The 26442-nt window shown below is 39.7% G+C and overlaps 12 protein-coding genes across 12 annotated transcripts; 5 read left to right on the top strand and 7 right to left on the bottom strand. All coding sequences in view use genetic code 12, as the record gives it.

Annotated features, from left to right (window-relative positions):
• Window positions 1-170: 170 nt before the first annotated feature.
• On the bottom strand, window positions 171-1574 carry PRB1 (Prb1p; the record flags this gene model as incomplete). Its single annotated transcript, XM_064921540.1, has 1 exon — window positions 171-1574. One exon carries the CDS (start codon window positions 1572-1574, stop codon window positions 171-173), a length of 1404 nt encoding a protein of 467 aa, XP_064775443.1.
• Window positions 1575-3685: 2111 nt separating this feature from the next.
• GTR1 (Rag GTPase) lies at window positions 3686-4666 on the top strand (the record flags this gene model as incomplete). The annotated part of the gene is made up of 1 exon (XM_064918779.1): window positions 3686-4666. The coding sequence occupies one exon, from the start codon at window positions 3686-3688 to the stop codon at window positions 4664-4666; it is 981 nt and encodes a 326-aa protein (XP_064775442.1).
• A 526-nt stretch (window positions 4667-5192) lies between these two features.
• ERG9 (bifunctional farnesyl-diphosphate farnesyltransferase/squalene synthase) lies at window positions 5193-6846 on the top strand. Its single transcript, XM_064919990.1, has one exon. The coding sequence runs from the start codon at window positions 5337-5339 to the stop codon at window positions 6669-6671; it is 1335 nt and encodes a 444-aa protein (XP_064775441.1). The 5' UTR covers window positions 5193-5336; the 3' UTR covers window positions 6672-6846.
• Window positions 6847-8006: 1160 nt separating this feature from the next.
• On the top strand, window positions 8007-9747 carry RJT20DRAFT_39825 (uncharacterized protein). Its single transcript, XM_064919989.1, has one exon. The coding sequence runs from the start codon at window positions 8269-8271 to the stop codon at window positions 9595-9597; it is 1329 nt and encodes a 442-aa protein (XP_064775440.1). The 5' UTR covers window positions 8007-8268; the 3' UTR covers window positions 9598-9747.
• On the bottom strand, window positions 9707-11233 carry RJT20DRAFT_127584 (uncharacterized protein). Its single transcript, XM_064917030.1, has one exon. It carries the CDS (start codon window positions 11187-11189, stop codon window positions 9807-9809), a length of 1383 nt encoding a protein of 460 aa, XP_064775439.1. The 5' UTR covers window positions 11190-11233; the 3' UTR covers window positions 9707-9806.
• An 847-nt stretch (window positions 11234-12080) lies between these two features.
• PST2 (Pst2p) lies at window positions 12081-13224 on the bottom strand. The gene has a single exon (XM_064919986.1). The coding sequence runs from the start codon at window positions 12796-12798 to the stop codon at window positions 12193-12195; it is 606 nt and encodes a 201-aa protein (XP_064775438.1). The 5' UTR covers window positions 12799-13224; the 3' UTR covers window positions 12081-12192.
• Window positions 13225-14884: 1660 nt separating this feature from the next.
• Window positions 14885-16825, top strand: RJT20DRAFT_39818 (allantoate permease). Its single transcript, XM_064919987.1, has one exon. It carries the CDS (start codon window positions 15258-15260, stop codon window positions 16803-16805), a length of 1548 nt encoding a protein of 515 aa, XP_064775437.1. The 5' UTR covers window positions 14885-15257; the 3' UTR covers window positions 16806-16825.
• Window positions 16826-17876, bottom strand: RJT20DRAFT_39819 (aldo/keto reductase family protein). Its single transcript, XM_064919988.1, has one exon. It carries the CDS (start codon window positions 17764-17766, stop codon window positions 16846-16848), a length of 921 nt encoding a protein of 306 aa, XP_064775436.1. The 5' UTR covers window positions 17767-17876; the 3' UTR covers window positions 16826-16845.
• Window positions 17877-19086: 1210 nt separating this feature from the next.
• Window positions 19087-20493, bottom strand: RJT20DRAFT_39802 (uncharacterized protein). Its single transcript, XM_064919984.1, has one exon. It carries the CDS (start codon window positions 20117-20119, stop codon window positions 19157-19159), a length of 963 nt encoding a protein of 320 aa, XP_064775435.1. The 5' UTR covers window positions 20120-20493; the 3' UTR covers window positions 19087-19156.
• A 624-nt stretch (window positions 20494-21117) lies between these two features.
• Window positions 21118-22297, top strand: YPT72 (Rab family GTPase). The gene has a single exon (XM_064919985.1). It carries the CDS (start codon window positions 21200-21202, stop codon window positions 21845-21847), a length of 648 nt encoding a protein of 215 aa, XP_064775434.1. The 5' UTR covers window positions 21118-21199; the 3' UTR covers window positions 21848-22297.
• On the bottom strand, window positions 22265-23348 carry RJT20DRAFT_127578 (uncharacterized protein). Its single transcript, XM_064917029.1, has one exon. The coding sequence runs from the start codon at window positions 23291-23293 to the stop codon at window positions 22550-22552; it is 744 nt and encodes a 247-aa protein (XP_064775433.1). The 5' UTR covers window positions 23294-23348; the 3' UTR covers window positions 22265-22549.
• Window positions 23349-24162: 814 nt separating this feature from the next.
• Window positions 24163-25997, bottom strand: RJT20DRAFT_150143 (glycine-rich domain-containing protein; the record flags this gene model as incomplete). Its single annotated transcript, XM_064919018.1, has 4 exons — window positions 25840-25997; window positions 25429-25738; window positions 24798-25396; window positions 24163-24716 (listed from the first exon to the last, which is right to left on the bottom strand). The coding sequence occupies exons 1-4, from the start codon at window positions 25859-25861 to the stop codon at window positions 24163-24165; spliced, it is 1485 nt and encodes a 494-aa protein (XP_064775432.1). The 5' UTR covers window positions 25862-25997.
• Between the last annotated feature and the right edge of the window lie 445 nt (window positions 25998-26442).

The following is a 26442-nucleotide window of genomic DNA, read 5'->3' as shown; positions in this document are numbered from 1 at the left end:
TCTTAGATGATTCAATTACAATGATACCGATACTTTACGCGATTTTCAATTAAATTTCATTCATACAAACGCATACATAATATAGTTGAAGTGATCAAATTTCTGACTGCAAAAAACCTTCCATTACCACAAATGATCCTCCTATTCCCACTGAAAACAAATTAAAATACCTATAAAGACCAGAAATCAGTTAAGTTAGCGCCAGCACCGTTATAAGCCAAAAGGTTAGGGGAGCCATCATTGTTCAAGCCCTTGATGACTCCTTTGGTAGCATACTTAATCACCTTAGACTTTAAGGTTTGAGCGTCCAATGGAGCAACCGAGTATTCCGATTCTGGCTCTGGGTACAAGGACAAATAGTAAGAGAGTAAACCAGCAATATGTGGAGAAGCCATGGATGTACCGGACATGGAAGTGGTCTCACTCCAGATGTATGTGGAAACGATATCCACACCTGGAGCGAAGATGTCAACACATTTACCCCAGTTCGAGAAGTCAGCCTTGTTATCATTAACGTCAGAAGCTCCAACAGTGATAGGACCTGTTGCTCTGGCAGGAGATGAGTTACAGGTATCTTCGTTAGAGTTACCAGCAGCGACAGCAACATGCAAACCGGCCTTAGTAGCAGCATTGACAGCCAAGTCCAAGGCTGGAGATTCACCACCGCCAATAGACATGTTAACTGTAGAACCCTTAAATCCCTTTTGCTTGCTCTGTAACTTGGTCTTGTGCTCATTAACAACAAACTCCACACCCTTGATAATATCAGAAGTTGTTCCGCTTCCTAATAAATTCATAACTCCAACAGCCACCAATTCAACCTGCTTAGCAACACCATAGGTCTTAGAACCAATGATACCAGCACAGTGGGTACCGTGACCATGACCATCCAACTTTAAATTAGGGAAAGCAACGGCTTGACCCCAACTGGCTCTACCTTCGAACTCTTCGTGGTCGGTCTTGATACCAGTGTCAATGACATAGGCAGTGACACCCTTTCCTCCCTGGTTATCATAGAGATATTCCAACTTTGGACTATTCTCACGGTGACTGATTCTATTTAAACCCCACTCGGCATCTTTCTGGACATCGAACTCATTAACAGACATCAAGGAGTCGTGTTCAATGAACTTGATTCTTGGATCATTTTGGATCTCCTTAATTACGTCTTCTGTGAAGTAGCCCAAGTATCCGTTGATAGTGTCAACGCCAAAGAAGTCAAGAACAGCGCTAGACTTACGAATTCCAGCAGTAGAGACCATTTCGGTGTGGCGAGCCATCAACCAACCTCTATGGTTGTCACGCTGTGCCTCTGAGACATCATCCTTGTAAACAACAATATATCTGTTAGGAATAATAATGGATCCTGCTGTGACAGGAATGAGAGGGGCGAGGTAGTCCTTAACAAGAGGTTGATGATCATGGAGGTTGAGGGGTTGCTGACCCGGCTGTTGGCCGCCGACCTTTGGGAGCAACTTGTCGAAGTCGAAGAACGACGATACGGAAGGAATCACAAGGGCGTTGGCCACGGTCAAGTAGACAGCCAAGGAGGCAAAAAGAGATTTGGGTTGCATGGTTAATCTATTTGATATCTATTCCACTAATTCTAAGTTTATTCTGATCCCGCTAGAATTGATGAGGTTTCGCTTCTAGTAGGAGACAGAGATATAGTGAACACAGTGTAAATGGAAAGAAGAGAAACTCAGAAACTCAGGAGAAAGAAAGAGAAAGAAAGAATACTAAAAGAAAGAAGCAACGAACACACAACCAACGGAAGCACTCATCCACATCCAGCAGTTCCCCTACTTACGGAAATGACAAGATGAGGGAATTCCACAGTCCTGTGTCGTGTCGTGTAGTGTATCATGTGTCATGTGTGTCTTGTGCCAAGTACTTAGTAGTACAAAGACTGAGTGGGTTAGGTGACTCAGTGAGAGTGTGAGTGTGTGAGAGTGCGAGGGACCTTGCTAGTCGTACATAGAGGCACAGAGTGTATGATTGTGCAAATCGTGAAATTACGATTACGGAGAAGACATAGATAGGGGAATGTGTAACGATGTGTGACGTAATGTTGTACTGCGAGAGACTGTGTGGAATGTGCGTGTGAGCGAATGTGTAAATGATTGTGTAAATGAATAATGGAAGTGAGAGGATTAAAGTACAATGGGCGGAGATAACGTGACTGTAGTTTGCTGGCGCCAGTCCCTTATCGCTCGGGTGGGGAATGGGCTATAGTGTGGTTAAAGATATTGCGGCACGGGTGCAATTACCTTCCAGCTTGATGATGGGAAGAACGATTGCCCGAGGGGCAGTGCAGGGTCAAAGAGAATTCAAGAAAGATACTCGTCGAGTATGTTAGACCCCTATGGTAGCATAGATGTACATCAGTGCGAGGTAGAAACCTTGCCACTATGTGCTCCGGATAAGAAGGTAAATAGCAAAGGGATAGAAACAAGTGAATTCACGACACTGATTTGAGTTTCCTCGTAGAAACTCATTTTAGATACTAGTTACGCTTCACAATATACGCTTTAAAGACTCCGTCGACTTTAGACTGATGTGATGCCAGTTGTCTCTGTAGGTTACATGTATAGACGCAATTAAATGAGTCTAGAATTTCGAATTTAGTCATTCGCTAGTTGGTTATATTAGAAGCTCTTGAACCAGCCACTGTACCACTGCATGATTTGGAAGAGCACACGACCGGATTCCCGATTTGCAGCCATCTAGTCAATGCTGGCTTTCTCCTCTCTTAAAATCCCAGCAATCAAATTGAACTTGTGAGATATAGATGCTATTACAACGTGGATTTGCTGAATTAGTTGAGAGTCTAGTTAGATTTCGGCTCTTTAAGACTGTTGAAGTACCGTGATCGGTGCTTCGTGTATTTCATTGTTCGGCAATGATATTGCTATTGAGTAGATTATAGCCAATCACAGGAGCCTTTCTGTTGAATTTCTTTCTTCAACTAGAACCCACTAACCACACTCTCAGATCTACAAAAATAACACTCCTCTTCACTCTGCTTAGCACTCAGAATACTAGTTTCTAAAACCGTTTGACATGAGTCTGGTTCTTCCATACATTTCGCGGGCGTTGCCTGAAGCACCTCGTAAATTCAATTGCCTCGTATTTTTCTCAATCCGCTAGACCGCACAAGCAAGTCTTCTCAGCTCGACACTTTGAGTAAGCTATAGATATAAGTTAATTTTTACCCCTTGTGTTACCATACAATGAGGTATATTATTCCTCCAAAAACACTCACAGACTCACAGAAAACGACATTCTGAACAATGCCGGCTTCTCTTCTCTCCTGTTTGGCTGTAACATCTCCCACGTAACATGACACCCTCTCATTTTTGACTCGTCTCCGAAGTCGTGCCAATCACAACCTCACAGATAAGGGAAAAACTCGTCTCGAACCTTCACTATGCCTAGCTAAAAGCTGTCATTACAAATATGACAAATACTGAAGAATAGTGATCGTTGTTAGTTGCTTCTGGTTTTTTTATTTATTTCATTCTATATTAGTATACAACCTAAGTGGAAGCCGTAATCTAATTTATCTAATCGATTTCTTCATTCTTCTTGCTCCTGTTGTTTGTTGTGTTTTCCATTGCTAAATTTTTATTGCACTTGCTCCAGTGGTCTATTCATCGCCCCATAAAAACAGAATTCTCCAGCAATGTCCCATTCATCCAGAAAGAAATTGCTTTTAATGGGCCGCTCAGGGTCGGGAAAGTCATCAATGAGGTCTATTATCTTCTCAAACTACTCAGCTTTCGATACTAGAAGATTGGGAGCTACTATAGACGTGGAGCATTCTCATCTCCGGTTCTTGGGCAACATGACACTTAACTTATGGGATTGTGGTGGCCAAGATGTATTTATGGACAACTACTTTACCAATCAGAAAGACCATATCTTCAAAATGGTACAAGTTTTAATTCATGTCTTCGATGTTGAGTCAAAATCCATTAACAAGGACATAGAAATATTTATCAAGGCATTGACCAACCTCCAGAAATACAGTCCAGGTGCCAAAATTTTCGTTCTTTTACACAAAATGGACTTGGTCCAGATAGATAAGAGAGAGGAATTGTTCACTATCATGATGGAGAAATTGCAGAAAATCTCAAATCCTTACCAGTTTAAATTAATCGGATTTCCAACCTCCATTTGGGATGAAAGTTTGTACAAAGCATGGTCGCAAATAGTCTGTTCGTTGATACCAAATATGAATCTTTTCAATAACAATTTGCTCAAATTGAATCTGATTTTGGATTCAGAAGAGATTATATTGTTCGAGAAAACGACGTTCTTAGTTATATCGTCAACCGCGTCGATACAACAACAAGAAACTACGAACGAGGAATTGGATCCAAAGAGATTTGAAAAAATATCCAACATCATCAAGACGTATAAACAGTCAATCTCTAAGTTGAGGACTAATTTCAATAACCTTATAATAAGAGGCTCAGGAGGAAGTCACTTCTACATAGACATTTTGACTGACAATATGTTTATTATGATCGTCTTGAAGGACAAGAGCCAGTTGGATAGCAATAACATACAGCAACACGAGGAATTGTTAATTCTTGAGAATATCAGAGCTGCTAGAAAGTGGTTTGAAAAAATCGAAAACAGTGGTAGCAACTTGCAATAGGAATCTGCCCTTTGATACACGATACACTTATAGAGAGCACTAATTTCATAGCCATGCACCCCAATAATGAATAACTTATTGAATATTGCGTATTAGAATGTAGTAGGTGGAAAGCAGAGTGAGTTGACTGCAAATCTCATCTCCAATGCAAGCAATTCAATGTATATTGTATTTTGGAGAGGTTTAAGGGGTATTCGTTAAGCGGGTGCGGTACGGATGTAGTTTTGGATCTCTTTTTTTACTTGTAAACGCTGCTTAAACCTCGTGTAAGAAAGTGGAAGTACTTTTCAGTCTTCTATTTTCTCTTGAAGTAACCTACTCCTTCATAACCATGGCGTTAGCAGGTTCTCAAGTAATGCTATCATCCGAGGTTTTGGCGGATCCTGAACCGTGTGTATCCATTTAGGAGAAAGCCACCATATAATCTTTAACGAAGATATCACGTGACTTCACTATGCATCCACCTAACAACCTCGTTTAGACACATTGGCGGAACGATGAAAAAAAATGTGTTGAGGGTAGATAATACAAATAGGAGTGTTAATGCTTTTGTAGGAATTGTACCATAAGTATTCTAGTTAAAACAGAAATTTAGATCCTCAGATCAGTACGACTCTGCTAGCATTTGACCAGAGAGTTTTCGAGTAGTATATAGACAAAGAGAGAGAAAATGGGTAAAATCACACAGCTCCTTTCGCATCCTTCTGAACTCAGAGCAGTTGTTCAGTTGATGTACTTTAGACAACCATTGCATCAGACAAGCAAACAGAGTGAATCCTTGCAGAGATGTTATTACTTATTGAATCAAACGTCGCGTTCGTTTGCGGCAGTGATCAAGGAATTGCATCCCGAAATCAAAGATGTTGTAACCTTATTTTACTTAGTTTTGAGAGCATTGGACACAATTGAAGACGATATGACCATCGATCCAAGCATCAAGGTTCCCTTATTGAGAGAATTTGTCGACAAATTGAATGAAAAAGCATGGACTTTCAATGGCAATGGACCAGACGAGAAAGATAGAATTGTTTTGGTTGAGTTTGACCAGATCTTGACCGAATACCACAAATTAAAACCAGAATACCAGGATATAATCAAGGACATAACAAAGAAAATGGGTAACGGTATGGCTGATTACATTTTGGATGACAACTTCAACCTCAATGGAGTTGAAACTATCGCGGACTTTGACTTATATTGTCACTACGTAGCCGGATTGGTTGGTGAAGGTTTAACCAAACTTATGGTCTTAGCTAAGTTCTCGGATAACTCGTTAGCCGAAGATGGTTTCAAAAGATCGAATTCTATGGGATTGTTCTTGCAGAAGACCAACATCATCAGAGACTACCACGAGGACTTGGAAGACGGAAGATCATTCTGGCCAAAGGAGGTTTGGTCCAAGTACACTGACTCCTTACCATCATTCCACAAGGACACTTCTCCAGAATCTGAATTCCAGGGTTTGAGTTGTTTAAACGAGTTGGTATTGAACTCCTTAGGTCATGTCAAAGAAGTGTTAGAATACTTATCTTTGGTCAAGGATCCATCTTCATTTAACTTCTGTGCCATTCCCCAAGTTATGGCCATTGCAACCTTAGCCACTGTGTATAACAATCCTAAAGTATTCCACTCTGTGGTTAAGATTAGAAAGGGTACTACATGTGACTTGATTTTGAGAAGCAGGACACTTCCTGGAGTTATTCTGATCTTCAGAGAGTACATTCAAGTTATCAACCACAAATCCAATGTCAAGGATCCTAACTACTTGAAGATTGGAATCAAGTGTGGAGAGATCGAGCAGTTTATTGAGCTTATGTATCCATCGATTGCATACCCTAAGGGAGTTACCAAGGCCCAGCATCCTATTACCAAGATTGTTGCAGCCAGAGCCAAGATTGACAATGACATTCAAAGAATAATTAATGATGAGACTTTCAGCACTTATGCATTATTTGGAGGCATATTACTTGTTTTGGTAGGTGCATTGACCATAACATTTGGTTGAACAATCAGAGGAGAGATCCTAGTTGGAGTAAAGATAATGTGAGATTGATTTGAGATTGATTTAAGATTAATTTGAGATTCACCTATTAATTAATATGATTTAAGTTATACAGTCTAATCTATATTCATTGATTATAGTGTGGAGGTTTGGAAGGCTTATGTAGAGTTATTAGAGTTCTTAGATGAGGAGATGAGCTACTAAGAATGTAGAGTGTAAACTGTTGCAGTAGCCACGATGGTGAATCTTAGAAGAGAAAGACATTGGATAGGTAGTTCCTCTACATCAATTGGATAGGTACAAGTAGTTCCTCTAAATCAGTTTTAACCAAGCCTAGCTCTGACATCACATACCATGAAGCGTCTGATAAGACTATGTAATGTAACTGTTCGTTGGGCAGATTGCTCGTCCGTGGGTGAATTCTTCATGGTGGAATTCTGCCTCGTCAACGACCCCCTCGGAACCATTGTTATTCGCAATCATGTTTTGTTGTATCCCATTCGTCTACTTAGACGATGTTCTCAATTTGGCCAGGTGCCTATGGATTCGTTTCTAGGTTCGTGTATGGATGGCTGGTTCTACACCTGTGACTGTGTAGTCTTATTGCCGCTATACATGGAACCATCTTGGCTGCATTAATTGAAACCATCTCGTTGCACATGTTACATAGTAACCCATCACACATCGTCATTTTCATATACACATCTGACTTCTCATGATGGCTTCTTCCCTCTATCATCATAACCAGCGTCATGATACCATGACACTCATTCCTACGCAATACTGTGCCTTACCAATTTCTCTCGCTTGCACCTTGTACACCTCAATCTGGATCGGTTTTGTTCCAATTTGTGCCTGGTGTGTGCTCGCTTATCTGATTGTATGCCTTTCTGCCCTTGTCGCAGTTGCCGCAGTTATCTATTCGAGAGGACTGGTAGTGTGTGTTATGAATTGATATATGTGCATAAGCGTATATTTATATGGTATGTATTGTTGACGTTGGCAACCGTGGTGATAATTTTATACATGTCTATATATCAATATTATTATTATTGCCGTTATAGTAATAATTTTTAGAGTCTTGACTTTTGTGGGTTATACTTCGTATTGTAATTCCGATTGTTATTGGTTTATTTTGATATTTATATTCTCACTTACTTAATATCACGGTTATTCGGTTGGCTATTTGAGTGTTCTCAGTTAATTAGTTATTTGAACCTTTTGGTTGATATTCTTTTACTCGCCAATTGTTGACTGCTTTTTGCTATTTATTATTATTCTTATTATTATTATTAGTCTCCTTGCCTTTGGATCTGGTTTTCTCGGTACTTGCTTTTTTGTGTGTGTTACAGTCTTTTGTTGTCCACAGTATTCCACACGATTACTGTGCCTCGTATATCCACAATAGCCCTGTTTCGTTAAAATCATCTAGCCGGATGCTCACACCCAAGGACTGGCAAAATAAACACTACCAGAATATCTATTCAGCGGTTGTCATATTCATAATCCGATCCTTATAACTAATAACGAATTGATCGAGTTCATCTAATCATACTCCTTTTAATTGTTTAATACCTTCTTATTATTACCCCGCAGCAAAATGAGCAAACCTTCTGCCGTCAAATTCATCATCAAGATAGTGAATTGGTCTCTCGACTACTCTTCCTCATCCTCCGAAGAGGGAGTTAACAAACTTGCTACTCCTATTTTGCTCCAGGATATTAATGGACCTTGTCCACTCATAGCACTCATCAATACACTTCTTCTTACTTACGACATCCGCTCTCGCAATTACTCTATATCCAAGAGAAAGATTGATGCCTACGCGAAGCTGAAGCGTGATGGAGTGGAAGCGTTCAAGAAGCTCTTGATTACATATCACCAGAAAGATGGATCCATCGATCTTAATAAGGTTCTCAGTCAGTTGGGCGATTTAATTCTTATCTACAAAGACGATAAGCCATTGAATTACGAAATCGATAAACTACTTGATAGCTTGCCTTTGTTACACACGGGGTTACTGGTTAACCCAAATTTGATTAATGGTAACTTTGTAAAGGACGACCTTGCTTCCGTGTTATTTGACTTATTTGATCTCAAGTTTAAGCATGGATGGGTTGTCAATCAAATTGAAAACGAAAATCCCGAATGGAATTTCCAGGTATCACCCATTCCAATATCAAGTGGAGGTATCGTAGAAGGTTCATCTTCATCTGCAGCCAATCAAGGAGAAGACAGCTATGCGAGAATGGTGGCATTATTCAACAAGCTACAAAATTTCGATGAGATTCAAGACTTCTTGCTAACGGAAGATCCAAATGCCTCCGATGAAACGCAAGCACTGTTAGCACAAGATAAAGAGTATATTAAAAAGTGGATTGATTTGAATAGAACACAATTGACAAAAATCGGGTTAAACAGATTGAATTATGAGATTGCTCCAGAGGAATTTATCATCTTCTTCCGTAACAATCACTTCAACACTTTGTTTAAAAAGTCCGATCTGGAATTCTACCTACTTATCACAGACTCATCATTTCAAGATAAGTCCAGTGCGATTATCTGGCAATCGGTTAACTCGATCAGTGGAAAGGATGATCTCTTCTTTGATGGAGACTTCCTTCCAATTTTAGATATCGATCAGGACGTGAACATCTCCGTGGGCGCAGGAATCGACGATAGTGATCTATTACTTGTAAAACAACTTCAGCAGGAAGAAGATGAGGCTCTTGCTAAAGAAATGCAAGAAAAGTTTGACAGGAAAGCGAAGGCAGCTGCAGCAAAAGCAGTACCTCCCGCTCCTGAAAAAGACGAAAGACTGATTGAACAAAATAGCCTATCACCCCTGGATAAGCCATCAACTGTGGCTACTACAGGTGACAGCAATGAAAAGAAGAAAAAGAAGAGACCGAATTGCAGTATAATGTGATAGAACATCAAGTTAGTATAAAACGTTATGTAGAGCAAAAACTATTTATAATTTGGACAATATGTCTTTAGTAGATTTATGATTACAAGAAGTTATTTCAATGCTAGGTATATAATACAATTAGAGTTGATTCTATCAACTGTCTATGAAGTTTGGCGACGAAAAGCACACTGTAGTGCGTAGCAAGCCCTATAAATAAAACTTGCCCATCAGGATTCATTCTTAGTGGCTTCGTTAAATTCATCCGCAACATCACGAACCGGTCCGGATGCGTCCTCATTGTCTTCCTCATCTTCTTCCTCATCTTCTTCCTCTTCTCCTTCGTACTCCATGGGATCGAATTCCGATCTGATGGCATCCATTTTCTTAATTTCATTAGTACTAGGCTCACGCAATTTAAAGTTAATAACATCCACAGTACTTTCCTTCAAGAAACGATTTATTTCAGAATTAGTAGATGCTCTGTGCTTCTTCAAATCAATCCTTCCAGTCACGGGATAGTAATAGGCGGCTTTCCTCTTCTTAGAACCGGCTTCTTCTGGAATAAATTTGATAGACAATTCCTCATAGGGCTTGCTAAATCTGTGAAAGTTCATATCATAGTTCTTGATATGTTTGAACAAATACACTTCGGATTCTTGTTCCTCCTCGTCCAACAAATTGACGATAGGACGCTCTCTTTCTGTAGAATGTAACTTTTCATTTAATTCTGCCACCTTTTTGGCATCCCTAACCTGATAGAATGATATCCACTCACCATCATCTGACGTTATTGGCTTCAATATAGCCGTTTGTAAAGCATTTTTCTCGAAGGTTTCGTTGTACAGCTTTCCTTCCTGTCTCTTTTGCACTTGCATTTCACGGTTGAGTGACGCGGATCCTAAAAATTTCACTGCGATGAATTTTGTATCCATCATAGATGTATCTGGAAGCAATGGCCAAGCTCCCACTGCTTTCAAATGACTCTTCTTTGGATGTTTTAATTTTTCGAAATTTGTTAATGTTTCTTGAGCATTATCAAAAGTGGCCTCCACTGCACGTAATTGAGCCTCTGGGTCATGATTTTCTGCATCTTTTCTGTTTCTCTTGGTATCGTTGTTGTTACTTTCTTCCAAGCCATCTCCTCCGGATTTAGGTAAAAGTCTCTCAGCAATATATTCAGTTCTTCTCAAGAAAGAGACACCTGGCTCCGATTTAGAGATTGTTCCTATACCAGCATCTCTCAACAATGCTCTGTCTTTGGCATGCAATGTTACGACCTTTTCGTGACGAGAACCGTTGCTTTCCTTGGTTTCCTTGGTGACCAAGTTAGTGATCACAGTATCGTCGCCGTTGTCCAAGAATCCGCCGTTATTGATGAGGTTGAGGTTCATCCCCAACTCTTCGTCGATATTTCCAATGAGACTGGTAAAGTTCTCCTTTCTGAAGAGTGAAGAAATGAGGTATTCGGCTTCCTTTTGTGACGAGACATTTTCCGTGGTGTTGTACTCTATGAACTTAGGGTTCAAAGGAGGAGGCGGTAAGTTGTTGGTGTAACGAACTTTTGCGATGTAGTCCTGCCTTATTGGTTTTTGGGGTGTTTTCTGTGACATTCTGTTGTGATTGTGGTTAGCGACTCGGAACAACAGCCTTTGTTCTGAAGTAACAGTTGGCTGTTAACATCTTGGACAAGCGCTTTTAAAGAAACTGAAAAACTCAGATCGCCGGTGGTCGTGCGACGGTCAATTATGGTAGCGACGTGATAGTGATGAGTGAGACTGAACTGAGACTGAGACTGAGACTGAGGCCTGTCAGTGCGAGGTATTCTGTTTATACAAATAGTGTACAGTATACAAATAGTGAGTATACATATAGTGCAGTAGACATATGGTGTAGTATACATACAGTGTAGTATACATATAGATACATATAGTGTTGTACAGTGATTTCATTTATTCTTCGAACTAGGGGCCAGAATTGATTCATATTAAAGCCCCAATAAAGCTCACACAACCCTTCAAGCAAATTAGTATTGAGAGCAACATGTAGTAGGTTTGAATTATTTCTTGTTATTAGTATGAACCAATTCGAGCTGCAAGTTTGAATTAAAATTGAAGCCATTGTATAGTGTAGTTTACATATAGTGTACAGTATACTATTTAAATATTGTCATATTTCTTATTAGGTTTGGAGAACGAGTGTCAAGACATGCTAAAAGATTCTGTCGAATGGAAAGATAGCAGTGCAGGATATGCAGTAAGGGGAACTGTTAGTTAGAAATGGGTACTGTATCGAGTACATGTATGGAACATTGTTACTGAGAGGTTTGCAAAAAGAGACATGATATAAATTTCCTAGCATTACTGTATGTGTATACGTTGTTTGAGCCATTGAAGGTCTCTTTGGTGCAGGTAATAGATGCTATGGATATAGCCAGAGCTCCTTTTTATCGACCATTGGAAGCAATTTTATTTGGAGTAATACTCTCTCTGGATACTACAACAGGAAAATGGAAATTTAACCGATACAAAATACTAGTCAATATTCAATTCTTTTAAATAATTTACTATATGGGTAAAACTATTGATCTTCCTCAGTCAATTGGAGTGGGCCCGCCTATTTGAACTTGGTGATGGTCTTGTAGAAGTCATGGCCCTGGGTCTTGGCAATGTCCTTTTCCAAGTCAGTAACAGCTCTAGAACCATCTGCTCCAGCAAAGGTTCCAGCTCCCCATGGAGAAGAACCGTGGACTTCGTCAAATGAAGTAATTCCTGGATGACCGTAACCCAATGGAACGTACACAATTCCGTGGTGGGTTAAAGTAGACAACGATGAGATCACTGTGGCCTCTTGTCCACCTCCTGGTGAACCAGTAGAAACAAAGACTCCGGCATATTTTCCTCTAAGGTCTCCCTTTGCCCATAAGGAGCCTGTTCCGTCCCAAAATGACTTCCATTGCGCAGGCATGTTACCGTATCTTGTCGGAATTCCGAACAAAAAGGAGTCGTACTCCTTCAAGGTTTCGTTAGTTGCAATTGGGACGTCTGGTCTTGGTGGGGCGTGAAGGATTTTGAGGATGTTCTCAGGTAAGGTTTCTGGCACCTGGAAGATGTCAGCCTTACCACCGGCCGACTCAATTCCTGCCTTAGCAGAGTTAGCAAGTGCAGCGACGTGGTGGTACAAAGAGTAGTAGATGATTGCTGTTCTTGGAGCTGGAGGCATTGCTGAAAGTCAATTGGTCAAATAATGGTCGAATTGTTCGAATTGAATCAATTTGGTTGAATTCTAGGAAACGAAACTATAATTCGAATTGGGGAAACCGTTCCATTTTATACACCAGATGGGCACGGACTACTGTGGAGTAGGAGGTTATTATGATAGAAGGTTCCGTATGCACGCATCAATCTGTAGTCGCAAAAATCATTAGTAAAATTCTTGTGGTTTGCAATCCGCAGGTATGCATTTGCTTAATAAATATTAGTAAGGGCTATTGATGGAGGGTAGTGAGGAACGGGAATAAAGAATTAAAAAAAGAATCGGAGCACAATTGTCGTTATAATGATATCATCTGTACATTTGTTTGACTAGAGCGTGGATCTCAAGGTCAAAGCAATTGAATTGTGAGAGCTAGAACCATGAGACTCTCAATTAGGCTTTTCTTTTTCAGATCAAGTTATGAACTTTGACGCATTGACAGGGAAGCAAATAGAGAGCAAGGTTCAAGGTTTCACATAATGCATGTTGGTGTAAAGGATATAAGCGGAGCAGCTTTTTCTATAATTTAAAATCTTTTAGAAATCGGATATAGTAGTGGTGTCTGGTCTAAGTAACGTGATAATGGCATTATGAATTAATGCGGAAGTAGTGTCTTGTAGCGGTTGACATTATAGTTAACGAGAACCTTTTGAAAACAATAGCACGATTGTTAAAAGCTAATTGTGTATATCAAAAGCAGAATCCCTATGTAAGAACATTTTGCTTCGATTTTCGGAGGGAATAAAACCCGTAGACATCTTCGGATATATGAAGAATTGCGTACTCACTCTGAAACTCATACATTACTGCCAATGGGACTACCAAACAACAATTATACTTGAGATTGAATGTTGGGTAGGTAAAATTAGCACTTTCAACATGCCATCGTAAATGCATGGCAGGAATGGGTATCCCATTGTTTGACATATTTTCTTCGGTAATTGAACAGATATCCGTCGCTTAAAAAGGCATGTTGATGGAGGAGGAAATAAAGCCCAATTGGAGATACTTTGTGGAATAATTGCTAAATAGCTGTGCTCCTTCAAAGTCTTCATTTTAGATTCTCTTCTTCGTATTAATTTTACTCTTCGATTAAACGAAAATCGTAATGAATATGCTTAATGAAAACACAACGAACAAGCCTCGAAACCAATTCCAATCCAAACAACAAACAACTCTACACTTATCATGGTACAAAATGCAACATGATACTAAGAATGGGAGGACGGGGGTTAATGTATTTGGATGCTGACTAAGTTCTCATGCCCTTGAACCGAAAATGTACGATCGGTAATCATTTATACAAAACACTAAATCTACTCCCTAAACCTACAAATCCTTGTATAAGGCCTACGCTTCCCTTAGTTCCAGCAGATACTGGAAAAACCACAAGCAAATTCAAAACTTTAAATAGGATATATGGGATTTACCGCATTTGAAAGAAGGTGAAACCTTACCAAAAGAACTTCAGAAAAATGGGAGCATCAAGCCATATTGTTGGAGACTTTCTTGGCACCGGACGGGAAGAACAATCACCCGAAAGCTTATTCTCAAGTAATAATGATGTGGATGCCTACTCCACAACTCCAAGTCCATCAGAATCAACCATGACTCCCATCATGTTCTTGATTAGTACTTTGGTGAATCCCTGCGCTGTGCAGCCTAATGTACGCCAGTGACGGAGAATGTACCTTATGTGAGTTTTAACATCCAAATTTAGCCGCGGCAGTAGTAGTGGTTGTAATTCGCATGCAAGGGTACGAGACTATTGTTAGACGCAAGTGATGCTACAAAAGCGGCAACACAACAATGAACAAGTGGAGCTACCACTCATTTCTTTAAGAAAGGAGAGAATGTGAGCCGTTCCTAATCTCATCTCCTCCTATCTTATGTCCTATCACCATCATCTTCCAAGAAATTTATGTTAATAGTGCTATACTTATAGTTCAACTTTGCAGACAATAAAGCCCATGTTTTCTATTTTGATCAGTGCACACGTCCATACATAACTTTTATTTTTTCTTTCCAATTTCAGGTTCATTTATCGTTAATCATATAAATCAAGTAGCTTCTCCGTCACGGAGTAGACAAGGTGGTCCGTGAAGAGAGAGGAGCTAGAAAAGCAATAAATAGGAACTCTCTCCGCTGGTCGAGAAAGAATCCGTAGACAAAAACTAAACAGCCAAAATCTACGACTATTTTATTTCTAGTTACTCCAGAAGTCATTTCGGTTTCTCTGGAAAGGACCTACGGCCTCAGAGGAAAGAGCAAAGAGAGGTTTAGTATACTCCAGTAGAAAGAAGGCCTACAGTGTAATATCAGGGAATTAAATATTCCTAAATATTTTCTAGATCGGGATAACGATACTTACTTCCGGATATCAAATACTTCGATTTGTAATAAATTCTTCTTTGATAGCATCTAAAATGACATCGAGAGATGTCAAACAATTGGATGTGCAACTCCATGAGGTGGATAGAGGGCAGGTGAAGGCGTATAAAAGTAAAACTATGATCGACCATGCCACAATCTTTTTGTCGGAACACCAACATTTATACCCTCCATGTACTCCAGAGGAGGAAAGGAAATTGATCCGTAAAATCGACTTCACATTGGTTCCTATGCTTTTCTTCACCGCCACAATGGGTGCAGTGGATAAGGTGTCGCTCAGTACTGCCGCAATCTATGGCTTCAAGCAGGACAATAACTTGGTAGGCCAACAATATTCGTGGCTTGGATCCATTCTATTCATCGGTTCTCTAGTGGGAATGTGGCCCATGTCATGTCTCCTTCAGAAGCTTCCTCTAGGGAAGGTAATAGTCACAGCTTCCTTGCTTTGGAGTGCATTTACCCTCTTGTTATGTGCTTGTCATAATTTTGCTGGTCTTGCTGCTTTGAGATTCTTGATGGGTTTCTTTGAGTGTATCATTGTTCCAGGATGTACTCTAGTATGTGGTAGGTTTTACTGCAAAGGTGAGATTTCCACAAGGCTTGCATTTGTATTTGCATTTGCGTCTTCCGTAATCAATGGATTTTTATCATGGTTAGTCGGTTACTTCAATCACTCAAGCGTTCCTCCCTGGAAGTTCCTTTACATCTTAGTTGGATCAATTTCGTTTTTGTGGGGGTGTTTGATGTGGTTCTATTTACCTGACTCTCCTATAAATGCCAGGTTTTTGAGTACCAAGGAGAAATGCTACGTCATGGACCGTATAATCAAACAAAGCAATGGCGGCGTAGAGACTAATGAATGGAATTGGAGTCAAGTTCGGGAAGCTTTCCTCGATGTTAAGTCTTACATAATATTTGCATTTAACATTTGCATTAATATTCCTAATGGTGGACTCTCTACATACTCCGCTATTATCATAAATAATTTGGGATTTAACGCAATGAAATCATCGCTAATGGGAATTCCCACTGGTGTAATAGCCACCCTTGCTACAATTTTCTTCACATATCTCTGCTTGAAGTTCAATAATCGTCGGTGCTTGATTGCAATAATATCTCTTATCATTCCTGTTATTGGAGCTGCAATTCTATACTCTGTTGACCAGACAAGTGTTGGGCCTCAATTGGTTGGGCTTTATTTCCTTTACTTCTATTTTGCTCCGTACGTTGTTCTTATGTCATTAGCTCAAGCAAACACTGCCGGTAATACCAAAAAGACAGTAGCATACTCAATTAATTATTTGGGATATTGTGTCGGAGCACTTATCGGACCTCAGACATTCAGAGCTGGTCAAGCACCAAAATATACTGGAGGCTTTATTGCGCTTCTATGTTCTTTCCTTCTTTGTATCCTATTTTCTGCCTTGTATTGGTGGGTCTGCGTTTGGGAAAATTCCAAGAAGCTGAATATATCGCTAGACGATGAATCTTCTGCTGTGAAGTCTACTGATGATAGCGATGAACTGGAGGAAATCTACGATCTCACGGATAGACAACGAAAGAGCTTTCGCTACACTACCTAATATTTAAGGAAATCTGTATATTAATGTCATATTTATCAACCTAGTTATCACCATCCTTGTACAAAGTAGGGTCTTTGTGGCCCCAAGTAATTACATCAGCTGAATCTGGCTTGTGAAGTGCTTCGACTACATAGTCTGGCAATTCTACAGAACCAGAATCTGGTAAAGCATTCAAGTTCTGAATAATTCTTGATGGAGTGGATGTTTTAGCTAAAACAATAAAACCTTGCAAGTAAGACCATCTCAAGAGAATATCGGTCTTCAGGATACCAGATTTCTTCTCCAACTCTAACAATTCAGGATCATTGAATTTATCACCTTGAGTCAATGGAGAGTAAGCTTCTGCCAAAATCTCATGTTTCGTTAAGTATTGAATCAACTCAGTACGAGGCAACCAAGGGTGTAATTCCAATTGATTGACAACTGGTTTGACCTTGTATCCATCCCAAGCGAACAACTCCTCCAAATGAGCAACTCCGTAGTTAGAAACACCGATAGACTTAATCCACAAAGTGTCGTTGTCTTGAGTGTACTCTTGTAAGGCCTTCCATGTCTCCAATCTTCTTTCTTTGTCGGACTTTGGAGAGTGGATCAAAACCAAGTCCACATAACCAATTGAAGCTTTGACATCATCTGCAATAGCTTCCACTTGTTTCTTGGTCTTTTCATAACCATGCGATTGGTTTGGAATTTTGGTGGTGAACCAGATGTCTTCACGCTTTACTTCTGGGTGGTCTTTCAAAAAGCGAGCCACACCTTCGGCAGCCTCTTTTTCATTTCCATAGCCAACTGCACTATCGACGTGTCTGTATCCGTCTTTCAATGCCTGGTAAACTAATTCATTGGCTGTTTCCTTGGTGACTAAGTATACTCCGTAGCCTGCCACAGGAATTTCTTTGCCGTTGTTCAACTTAGCCTTGCTGGTCTTAGTCAATTGTGCGGATGTAGTTAATTTGGTCATGATTGAGGGGTATTTCTTTGTTATATCAAATTGGAGAGCAACTGAGGTTGTATGTCTTTTCCACAGGGAATCAATTGGTTATTTATATTATTTTTGGTGTGGCACCAACACCATTCCTGGGATCAATTGCATCATGGTGTGACATCAACTATCCCTGAACGGCTCAGAATTATGCAAAGTAAAAATAAAACCCCACAATAATGGCTCAACATAGTTAGAATGTGGTGTCTTCACCCCTACCATATTTTTCCTTCCCCTTATATCTTACTAATCCCTCTCCAGGGTTTAAGCAGTTGTAGACGGTGGGAAAGCAAAGTTCATCGGAATATGTCAAAATATTATTCCATGTGTAACGAGGGTTGGGTTACCAAAAGGGGTATTGGCCGCGAATATTATCTACTCAGTTAGGTGGAACAATGGGATCAAGTGAGTAATATCTGTGTTGCGAGTAGCACATAGCTATTAGTAATCCAAATTAGCCTATTTTTTTAGATGAAGTTGCAATGGTTTTGGAGGGTGAATCGTAGAATGTAGAATTCACTACGGTATTGTTGGTGGGGCATGAGGCCATAGAAAGGATGGTGGAAGGTGGTTATATTCGATTAAGTCAATCAATTGCTAGAGAAGTGTTTGGGCCGTTGGAAATTGTCGGATAGGTGTCTCTTTATCAATTTTTCAAGATTTAAGCTTTCAACGAAGTTAATACAGAGTAGAGAATTGAATTAGGGCAGACAATTGATTACACAGGTATTGTAGCCCAAGGTTGTAGGCACTTAAGTCTCGTTCAAGGTTTTGAATCCACCATGAAAATTATATAGGGGTTCAATTCCATTCCTCTAAAAATCAAATGTATAGACAAATGCTATTAATAAAATACTGTGGAGTGATCAGCAGATCTGGCCTATTTATAATAATTGCAGCCAACTGAGGTAGTGGATCACTAGGCAACCTTTCTGACTATAAAAACACACCACCACAGACACTCGTGACTCGATCTTATTTATTTAGACTACAAAGCAGTTCTCCATTAAGGAACCCTGATTGCATTCTTCTTGCCATTCGAACTATTAAAGTTGTCTTCTTCACATCATAGCTGCAATCGGTCTACACAGAAACTACTCGGAATACGTCAAAGTTGTCCAGAAAAGTGCGAATTATTATTTGTGTCTACATGTTGTGTCTACATGAGCATCAGAAATAAGGTTTTTGCAGCTGGCACAAAGATATTACTAATACCACAAGCTACATAAACGTCCAGCAAGGTGCATTTTGAGTGCTGGATACACGAGTGTGCAATACTGTTCAATTAAGACTTCTGGTTCTATTAGGCATAGTTCTAAATTCATATATACTAAATCTGGGATTAAAATCTCTCTATGGATCTAAATGATTAGTTGTCTCCGTCCTTGTACTCTGTAGGATCTACATTTCCCCAAGTCAAGACTTCGTGCGAATCAGGCTTGTCAAGAGCCTCCAAGACATCAAGAGGCAAGTCGACTTTACCGAAGCTTTTTGTTTCGTCCAATTCCTCATCTCTTTGACCATCGGGCAAAACATTGAAGTTCTGAGCAATTCTTTCGAGCTTCTCAGTCTTGGCCAACACAATATAGCCTTGCAAGTACGACCATTTCAACAAGATTTCAATCTTTGAAATTCCCGAACTCTTTTCCAAAGCCAACAATTCAGGATCATTCAACTTGTAACCTTGGGTCAAAGGAGAGTAAGCTTCGGCCAAAATATCGTGCTTGACCATGTACTCACGCAACTTCAAGCGTGGTAACCATGGATGTAATTCCAATTGGTTCACTACTGGTTTCACCAAATAACCGTCCCAGTTGAATAACTCTTCCAAGTGTGCAATACCGTAATTGGATACACCAATGGACTTAATGATCAAAGTGCCATTGTTTGGGTTTTGGACGTACTCCTGCAAAGCCTTCCAAGCACCTAATCTTCTTTCCTTATCAGTTTTTGGAGAATGTATCAAGACTAAATCGACGTAATCAATGTGTTCCTTGACATCCTTGGCAATTTCCTCGATCTGCTTCTTGCAATTGTCGTACCCATGTGCCTCATTGGTGATCTTGGTGGTAAAGAAGATATCCTTACGCTGAACATCCTTGTGGTCTTTAAGAAACTCTTGTATACCCTGAGCGGCTTCCTTTTCGTTTCCATAGTAAACGGCACTGTCAATGTGTCTGTAACCATCCTTTAACGCCTGGTACACCAATTGTCTGGTTTTCTCAGCTGAACAAAGGTAGACTCCATATCCAGCAACTGGGATGTACTGTCCATTGTTGAGTTTATACTTACTCTGCTTTGTCAATTGAATAGAGGTAGTGAGATTGGACATTTTTGATTACTTTAGATAGTTAGATACTAGAATATTCCTTCAAAAAGTTACCATCGTGTTTTAGAAGCAACCATCCCCCTTTTATAGTGGCAAGGCTCGTACACCGATACTACCGACGACCTCGGAATCAAAAATCCGGAAATAAGCGCCCATGTATTAAACTTTCCGAAGGAATTCAGGACTTGCAATCGTGGGGCTTTTACTAGATTCAAAATATTACAAAGCATTGTGTTACAAAATGACAAAGGATTTGTGAATCTTATGTTGGTTCGTTAACCACTGTTCTGGGTTCTGGAAGTCCAAAAGTTCCAGCTTTCTTAGAGGTCGCTTTAGAAGTACTTAAAAGCCTGTCTCGCTAAAATTTTGGGCTTCGCTTCGCAATATATCACGGTTCAAATCCTTCTGATTGAGCCGGTCGTTTCTCGCCTTTGCAGATAAAATGGTGTAGAGAGAGATTCTTCAAGAAATCGAAATTCGACTTCTTATGAGTAACGTGGGTAGCTCCTTTCACTCTGCGTAGCAAATCACGTTTCCTCGGTCTTTCTGAAACACTCCGATTTCATTGCTCTTGTTTAATTGCTGCTGTGCCAGTCAAACATAAGCCGTGCAGCAATATAGAGTTATCTTATGTAGGTATTCTGTATTACTACCAAATTGAAATCTGCATCTCTAAACAATTTCTCTTTCTCGCAAGCCTGTTCTCACGTCACCGCTCCATGACAGTCATATCTCCCTCTATCACAATGCAATGACTGGGCTGTCATCGCTCCTGCAGACCATTCCAAATTCAATATCGTACCAATTCCAAACTGTGGTGCTACCATTCCATAAATTCAACTCTCATACTTGCGGCACGGGTCATTACCATCCTCATATCTCAATTTCCCGTTTCGTCTTTTCAGCCTTCAGCGGTTAATTAAACCAACGGTAAGATTAACTGTTAGTGTTAGGTTTTCTTCTAGAGTTGTTGTGAAGAAAGTGTGATAAATAGAGTATATCAGCTATAGGTAGACTGTATACTCCTATCACCATATCATTGCTTTGCTACACTTTTCAATAAGAGTAACCTATTAGTTCATCATGTCTGGTAGAAAGAAGACACTCTTGAAGGTCATCATCTTAGGAGACTCAGGCGTCGGTAAGACCTCGTTGATGCAACAGTTCGTCAACAACAAGTTCTCTCACCAATACAAGGCCACCATCGGAGCGGATTTCTTGACTAAAGAAATCACGATTGATAGTAACAAGCAGGTCACGCTCCAAATTTGGGATACTGCCGGGCAAGAGCGTTTCCAGAGTTTGGGTGTAGCCTTCTACAGAGGAGCCGATTGCTGTGTGCTCTGTTACGACGTGACCAACGAGAAGTCGCTTAACAACTTGACTTCGTGGAAGGACGAGTTCTTAGTTCAATCGAATGTGTCTAACCCACAAGATTTCCCTTTCATCATAATAGGTAACAAGATCGATGTGGATGACTCCAAGAAGATACCCTCATTGCAAAAAAAGCTCCAGAACATCACCAACAACCAGTTGGGAGGATTGAACTACCCTGTCTTTGAAACCAGTGCAAAGGATGCAATTAATGTGGAATCGGCTTTTGAGGTCATTGCCAAAATGGCTTTACAACAAGAGGAGTTGAATGATGCAAACGGAAATGATGTCAGTGACGATTACAACGATGCTATCAACATTCACTTGGAGAGCGAATCTAGTGGCTGTGCATGTTAGACAGTCTGGGAAGTTGATGTTGAAATGTCATTGCAGAGAGCTGCAACATGTTATTTGAGGCTTTAGAGAGAATGTGGTACCATCAATCAATAAGCAGATGGGCCACAATGAAAACAGATTTTTGGAATGGGCTTATAATTGAGCTATTGACTTGGGGAATCTTCTTCATGCACATTGAAATTTCCGTGTTGCCGCATAATAAACTAAAGTATTCATCCAGCACGCATTACATTCACGTATTGCCCGCTTCAAATTGATTTGTTCCTTTTAGTTCGTCTTCCCTTGTTCTTCAAAATAGATTTCAGTCTGTAGTTTAGTTCATTCTTTGTATGTACGCATATCTCCTTGGTTTATAATTTTATACATACGTTAATGTTAAGACATTGAAGTCTACTTTATTTGGATAAAAAGTAAGCTTATATTATGCTTACAATATAAGTCTTAGTTAATTTTAATTCCACGCTAGAACTATGATATTCTTTGTAGAGAACACTATTATTTAATAATACATGTCTAATAATACAAGGTTTTAGCTAATTAGCTTAGCTACAACCATAATCTCTATTGTAGTCTATTTGGATCTTCCACAGTCCTTTCCGTCGAGATGTAACTCTGATGACTTCTTCATGGAAGAATATCATTGTTGGAGAAATTCATACGGTGAAACCAAAACAAGATTGATGTCTCCAAGTTATAGTCTTACTACACGTTGTTTTTAAGACAAGAACAAATAATTTTGACCAAAGTACCCACAAGTGGATTGCTTGCAAGCCCTTGAAGATTGTTTCCAGAACCCTGTTGTTGATAATATTGAGGTTGTCCGCCCTGCTGTTGTTGATATTGAGGTTGAGCAGAACCGTGGTACGCTTGTTGTGGATGTTGAATATTGGAGTTCCAGTGGTTAGGAACTTGGGAAGATTGAGTGTTAGTCAAGTCAATCACTAAAACACCAGTGTTCTTAGGATCAATATGATGTTTCAAGTTGCACTGATCGCACATTTCATCGATAGCTGGTTTTAACTTGGCAATTCCATTAGCAGAATGAAGACCCTTCCCTACAATAACACGTAGGTGTGATTGGTTCGTTCTGATATCATTTGCAATTCTGTTTTGTAAGATCCATTCTGCTTCTTTGACGTATAATCCATGTAAATCGATTTCATCAGGACCAGAATCAGCATTGTTCTCTCTGAATACATACTCGGCAGCCTGTCTGTTATAACCTTCTGCTTCGTTAGCAAGCAATTTGGCTTGTTCACTTAATTCATGAGCTCTCTGTTTGTCACCATTTTTGTAAGCTTGCTGAGACTTCTGGCTGAGACTATTCTTCTTCTTGTAAACCTCGTCTGCCTTGGCACGAAGTCTTTTGTATTCTCCATCGGTAGCGTGGTTATAGTCACGCTCCTCCCCGCCTAAGCGTACACCTCTGTCTGCGTAATCGGCCATTCTCAATGTCCGTGCTATACCTATGAGATCTTTAGTCGACTTTCTATGGTCTTAGGCTCTATTTAGGGTTGATGAAGACTTCAAATTTCAGATATTAAGATGAAACACGGCCTCGATGAAATGCACGTGCAATGGTAGCGCTTTATTGTTCTTTGTTCCAAAGCAGAAGGCTGGCTGGTATTGATGCCTATTATAAAGGGGTGATATGGTAGTCGCTACTATGGAGCTAGCAGATGTTTCATTGGGCATAGTCTGTGGTCTTTAAGATGGTCTCTCTTCGATTGAATGAAAGATGTAATAAAGAGTACGATTAAAGGATAAGACGTAAAGCATAACACAAGACTACTGAATTCTGTGCTGATAAAGCTTCGACATGTCTTCAACACAATAGTTATCTACAACTAAGTTATGTTCTTGAAATCATAAGGTATATATTATTGTAACTACAGCAATAATAAAGTCATCAAAAGTTGGTCATATTAAACTCATAATGAATGCAAATGAAAAAGTGCAGCATAGTCACGTGCACTGATTTTGCAACTAGTGATAGGGTTTATTCCATGGAAGCACACATTGTCGAGCCCATGGCACCAGTTGCTGTGCTGCTACTTGAATGCTGAAACTTAGGAGGATTTCCGTTAGGGGTAAATGGATCTCCGCCACAACCTGCGCCAGCGCAACCTTTTACCCCAGAACAGTTATGCATGAAATCACGAACACTGCAACAGAGGCCATCATCGTAAAATCCACATGAAGTTTTGTTTATGGGACCCAAAGGTGGAACCACAAACAAAAATGGGTACATTCTCAAGTCTTTGGCCTCATCTCCCCACACAGTTGATCCATCTCTTTTGTCTTTATACTTCTTCTCAACATATTGTCTTCACTTCTGAGTATGTGTTTGGAAGGATAATGGAGTTGTGAATGCTAATATGGGTTATTCCCAAAGAATTCATAAATAATGGACTAGGTTTTATATTGTCATCTTTCAGCTTCTTCTTTCCAAAAATGGAGCTGATTTTGGACTGAGAGTTTCCTCGAGAAAGCACGCAATACCAACAATAACAAATCGAATAGTCTTGCTTAAACAAATACTTGTACGATTTAGCTGTTTTATCAAAGCAATCATCTAAGCGATCTTCCTCTACTTTATCATCATGGTCAATCACCGATTCCCTCTCTGTCCTAAGACAGTCAGAAAAATAAGAGTGTAACGAAAGTTGATGAGTGTGCCACACCAAATCGATGTCTAAAGTTGGTACTAGCATCCTCTGGTTGTCGTACAATGTCAACATCTTAAAAAAGCGAGAATATCTGATAATGGATTCGGCAACTCCTTCCTTTAATGCTGGAGAGTGCAACCAATCTATTTCAGTAATTTTTTCAACAAACCTGCCCTGTCTTAATACACACCCAACCAAGTCTTCCCATATAGGTAGGCCGCGTGTAACCGTAAGATAGATCAAGTTCATTTGTTAGTAAAGACGAAGCAATATTGGTACACGGTTCTTGTATTTGTCCCTTTGCAAAGCTCCTTGGATAGAGTCTTCTAAATTCTTTGAAGACAAATTCTGAATTGCAAAACGGGCAACTTCTTTTTTGATGAAATCGTTGATTTTCTCTGGATTTCTGTCTCTGAAGTACTTATCTGAAATGAAATTGGAGAAGTACTTGTATAACCCGGGGAGTGGAGCCAGGCTATTGACATCGGCAGCAAGTTGTCTCTTCCTCAATTCACTATGAATAATTATGTCATCAAATTGACAACGGCACTTCCCATAATTAATCTTTTGACTAAAGGTTGGATCGGCAAATCCTGTAGCCTTGTCGTTGGTATGTGGAGCGTTTTCAATGATTACCTGATGACAGGACGGACATGAAATTGAGACTAGTGGCTCAAACATCGAAAAACTCTTGAATTCGTATATCAAATCTTGTGGCTCACTGGTAAAAGATGAAATGATATCCAAGTACTTGTAAACAAAAGCGTGCTTTGGTTTGAATTCGAATATCTTATTATCAATTGCTTCATTTATTTTGAGTAATGGCAATGGAAACTTGGCAAATATCAAGAAGTCGCTACGAACAAAATTGTCATAGAAGCTTCGAGGGTTCAACAAGAATGTGTGCCACACCAAGATAACATCCAATGTGGTAACAAGCTATCAAGCACATCAATTGCTTTCTTTTCTTCGAAGTCATATTTGTTATAACGTGATTTTTCATCATGCACAGAACTGGGTTTCAAGTCCAAGAACTCTTTCAATGCTGTGATAAATATGATAAATCTTCTTGTAGAATTAGTAACGAAGACTTGCCATGTCTTTGTAGCTTGTTGAGATACATTGTCGCCCTTGGTAATTCTAACTTTCAATTCAGCAAAGGCACGTAATAACTTCAAATGAGCGATTGTGTCTGCTGGGGTTGGAATATGGTCAAGAACGACTACATCCTCGTCATTGCGTGACTTTAATTGTTTTGTTGTTTTCTCTGGTTCGACGTTGTGAGCGAACTTATAGCTTGCAAAATCACTATTTTTTGCTGACTCAAGCAAAGAAACAAATTCATTGTAGGCTTTGACTTGAGGCTCTACGGCCTCTTCAAGTTGTTTCTCTTTATGTTTCATAATAAATGAAGTGTATATTAGATAATAAATGAAGTATATATTAGTGACTATCCCTCAGAGGAGAAAATACAATGCAATGCTCACTACACTTTTTGCATCTAAAAAAAGGGCTTTATAACGAATATAAAGCCCAGTTGCATCACACTGCTCCACATAAAGGTGAGTAATCAATGCGGCGACAGGAAAAATACATCCATTTCGGTTACTAAGAAAAATAAAATAGCGATCTTCGTAAATAGTCATTCAGTTTTTCCTAGGTAGGAATTTTCTACGGTGGAGTGTATACTAGAAAATTCAACCAAGCCAAGGAAAGCATGCAACAGCGAGGTTTGATAACAAGCATTGGATTTGGAGCAATCGGCTAGTGGAAAATTAAGAAGGGAGAGGTAACAAGGCTCAATGGAGGGTCATCTATTGTTACTAAGATAGCATTCCCATCCAGGAGTGTTACGAAAGAACTAATAAAAGGTCATTCTGTTATTTTTATTGCAGTATTGCTAGTATATGTCTTTCTTGCAACATT

This window comes from Scheffersomyces xylosifermentans, assembly GCF_036884685.1.
Source record: "Scheffersomyces xylosifermentans strain CBS 12540 chromosome Unknown RJT20scaffold_3, whole genome shotgun sequence".
Taxonomy (NCBI): domain Eukaryota; kingdom Fungi; phylum Ascomycota; class Pichiomycetes; order Serinales; family Debaryomycetaceae; genus Scheffersomyces; species Scheffersomyces xylosifermentans.
This window is presented reverse-complemented; position numbering and strand designations above follow the sequence as displayed.